The sequence below is a fragment of the Acomys minous genome, assembly GCF_964271855.1.
Source record: "Acomys minous genome assembly, chromosome: 16".
NCBI lineage: Eukaryota > Metazoa > Chordata > Mammalia > Rodentia > Muridae > Acomys > Acomys minous.
In genome coordinates this window covers 86790829-86794306 of record NC_140498.1, presented here as the reverse complement: position 1 = coordinate 86794306, position 3478 = coordinate 86790829, and the positions used below count along the sequence as shown (strand labels likewise).

Here is a 3478-nt window from a genome sequence, read left to right as displayed (position 1 = left end):
TAATCTCTACCCTCCCACAACCGTTGTGGGTCGCCTCCTTTCTTAGCCACCATGATACTTGGGAAGTCACATGCACCTCAGTACAATCTCCACAAGCCAGGGGGTGAGGTTTTGCTCAATTGGTGGTTGTTCTGTTTTGTTTTGTTGACAGTCATGTAGCCCAGGCTAGCCTCGAACTCATGTTGACAGTCATGTAGCCCAGGCTAGCCTCAAACTCACTATGTAGTCCAGGATGACCATGAACTCCCGATCCTCCTGCCTCAGTCAGTATCCTGGGTGTTGGGGTAACAGGTGTATGTCACCTCCCTTCCTCTCTCCTAACCCCCCTTTATTTCTAATATCAATATGTAGCCACATGTTTGTGCACCACAGATCGAGACTGTTTTGAACCAAGGAGGAAATGTCCGACAGTCACCTTGTGAAGGTTGCCTGGATCTCATCTTTGTCATCCCAGCACTCAAGAGGAGGAGCCAGGAGGATCAGAGGTCCAAAGTCAGCCTCAGCTACATACTGAGTTCAAGGCCAGCCTGGGCTACATGAGACCCTGTCTCAGAAAGAAAAGGAATCCGTGTAGCGACACACTCCAGGCCTCCCAGCACTTTGCCACTGTCCCCGGCAGCTGGCCTGCCTCTCTGAGCCTCTTTTTTTTTTTTTTTTCTCCATATCTATGAGATGGGGACCCAACTGCTACACTGGCCTTGCTCCCACTGGGTGGCTGGAGACTTGAACGTTGGGGGGCTGGGGAGCCATTTGCCATTTCTCCAGTTGGTCCACAAGTGCCAAGTGCCAACCTACAAGATGGGACAGGGAGAGGACAAGACCCCACCCTCAAGGGCTGGCTTGCCTAACAGGCTGGGGGGGGGGGGACCCAAGGCAGAGAGAGAAGAAGTGAGACTGAGGACAAGGGTGGGTGACATTTGAGCAGAGGAGGGAGTGTGCCAGAGGCTGCCCAGGGTGCGCAGCTGCAAAGGCCCTGAGGTTGGACGGTGCCTGGACCCAGGGCCAAATGCCCACGCTTCCTCTGCCTCCTCTTCCTCCTCCTCTTCCCGGGTTACTCTTCCCATTAGGCAATCAAAGGCGGGCAGGGAGCACACAGCATCCCTCCCAGGCCCCAGCCGCTGTCTCTTTAACCTTGAAAGCATTTTTGGGGTCTCACGTGTCAACCCAGGCCAGTGAGCGGCTCTTACTTCAGAAGAACGGCATGGGGGGGGGGGAGGGGGACTTAGGTGGCCTCCACCTCACCTACAACTGCCAAAAGTGGTCATGGGGTTATTTTTAACCCCCCGGGGAAGAGGTATTTATTGTTCCACAGCAGAGGGGGGCCCAGCAGGCTCGGATTCTCCAGAGGCAGCAGCCAGCTCCAGACACCATGGTGAGTGGCCAGTGGACCCCTGAGGGAAGACGCAGGGTGGGCAGCAGAGAGACACCTCCTCCAAGCCAAGGACTCTATTTGAGGAGGAGGGAGGCTCTTGAAAGACCCCATAGGCCTAGATGGAGAAGCACCTCGCACCAAGCACGCCGAGGGACCCCAGTCAGTGGCCCCAGGGAGCCACAAACCAGCTCCCAGGGGACTTGCAAAAAGCAAAGAAAAGAGGTTGGGTTTTGTTTGGTGTGAGGGGGTGCCTGCTTCCTGACCTCTCCCGAAATCAATGGCTCCCAGAGCATGCCAAAAGAGACCGAAGGCTTGTAAAGATCAAATTGTAATTCTTGATCTTACTTTTCTTCTTCTTCTTCTTCTTCTTCTTCTTCTTCTTCTTCTTCTTCTTCTTCTTCTTCTTCTTCTTCTTCTTCTTTTCTTTTTCTTTTTTCCATTCAGGCAGTCAGGAAGAATTTTTTTTTTCTGATTCCATCTTTTGAACTTGAAAATGTGAAAGATTCCCCCTTGTAGTATTTGTCTCTGCCTCCCAGAACAGGCAGTCCACAGCTGCTAGTCAGAGTGAGACAGTTTGATAAACCAAAACACCAAAAAAAAAACCAAACCAAAACAAACAAAAAAACAGACAAAGAGGCAGAAGCAGGCAGATCTCTGAGAGTTCAAGGCCAGCTTGGTCTACAAAGTGAGTTCAGGACAACCAAGGCTACAGAGAAACCCTGCCTGGAAAAAAGAAAAACGTAAAAATAGAGTGAGACGGTGGCTAGAGGCACAGACTGCATGAGTTTGTGTGGCTGTGTGACAGACTGCAATACCTCTGTCTCCTTGGAACAGAGGAGAGAATTAGATAACGTTTGAGTGCTTTTGGGGTGTCACTTTATCTCTCATGTTGTCTAGGCAACAGAGACTGGCTGACCAGGTGACGGGGCCTGGCTCAGGTCCCGATCTGATGGCTCGGCGGTGTCTAATGGATTCTTTCCCCCTAGGCACCAAAGAAAGCCAAGAAGAGGCTAGAAGGCGGGAGCTCCAACGTGTTCTCCATGTTCGAGCAGACCCAGATCCAGGAGTTTAAGGAGGTGGGTGTGGCAGGGATGGGGGGGCGGGGAATGACCCGCACGCCCATATGCCCAGGCTCATCCAAACCATATGTGTGAGCCCCCAAAAGAAACCTGGGTCTAAATAACGTGTGGATTTTTTTTTTTAAAGGCACACACACACCCTTGTTGAAATGCAGGGATTTCCCAGGAAAGCACAGCCACCCACTGGCCATCCCTCCTCAGGGTGGTCCCACTAGCACTGTCCCTCAGCCCTGCTCCCATGCTTGGGGATGGTGGGCAGGCAAAGAGAGGAGACAGAAGGAAAGGGAAGGAAAATAGGAGGACCAAGTCCAGCCCATGGTCCCTGTGACCTTTCTCACTTCTCCTTTCCTGCCTGGGTTCCTGGTGCGCTGGACTAGGCGGCATGAGGTGGCATGGCCACCCACCAGTGTCCATCCCTGTCATGTCCACCCCTGTCATGTCCACATATTAACCGTGGGGAATTTCCATTCCACCTTCCAACGCAGAAAGGGCAGGGCAGGCCTAGGCTGTGCGAGACCTGTTGTCCTCAACAGCGGGGCTGTGCCTTACCGCAGGCACCTAACCAAAGTGTCAAAGTGAAGCCACTGGCCAGGACCAAGAAGGGCAAGCTCAGAGCCATGTCCCAGCATGGCTATGAGGTCCTCACTCTCACCTAGCCCTCGGTGGCTGTCAGGGGCTGAGGGGAGATAGCTGTGGTCACAGGAACACTTCTAGACAGGTTCTAAGATGGTACCTCTGTGGCCGCTAGCTCAGAAAGCAGAATGCCACCTCCTGCAGGTCCCCAGGTTTTACTCTTGCCGTGTCTTCACCCGTCATCACCGTCAAATCTCAGGACAACCGTCACCCCCAAAAAGGAAACTTGATGCCTTTAATAAAGAGGATGTTTTCATGTGCCTGGGGCTAGCTCTCCTGCATCGGAATGTTCTGGATATGGTTTTATGGGCACGTTTTCAGTTCTCAGGACTGTGGGCCCAACAGGAAGATCGTTGTTTGATCAATTCATACTGTTTCCAATCCTTGAGTCTTT

General features: G+C 52.5%; 1 protein-coding gene across 1 annotated transcript in view; it reads left to right on the top strand.

Annotated features, from left to right (window-relative positions):
* The first annotated feature begins 1240 nt into the window (after positions 1-1240).
* Positions 1241-3478, top strand: part of MYL2 (myosin light chain 2) — a 7267-nt gene continuing 5029 nt past the window's right edge. The window contains exons 1-2 of the mRNA XM_084762165.1: positions 1241-1372; positions 2359-2448. Of these exons, the coding sequence (XP_084618291.1) occupies positions 1370-1372; positions 2359-2448 (93 nt within the window). The 5' untranslated portion in view covers positions 1241-1369. The remainder of the gene's footprint in view (positions 1373-2358; positions 2449-3478) is intronic.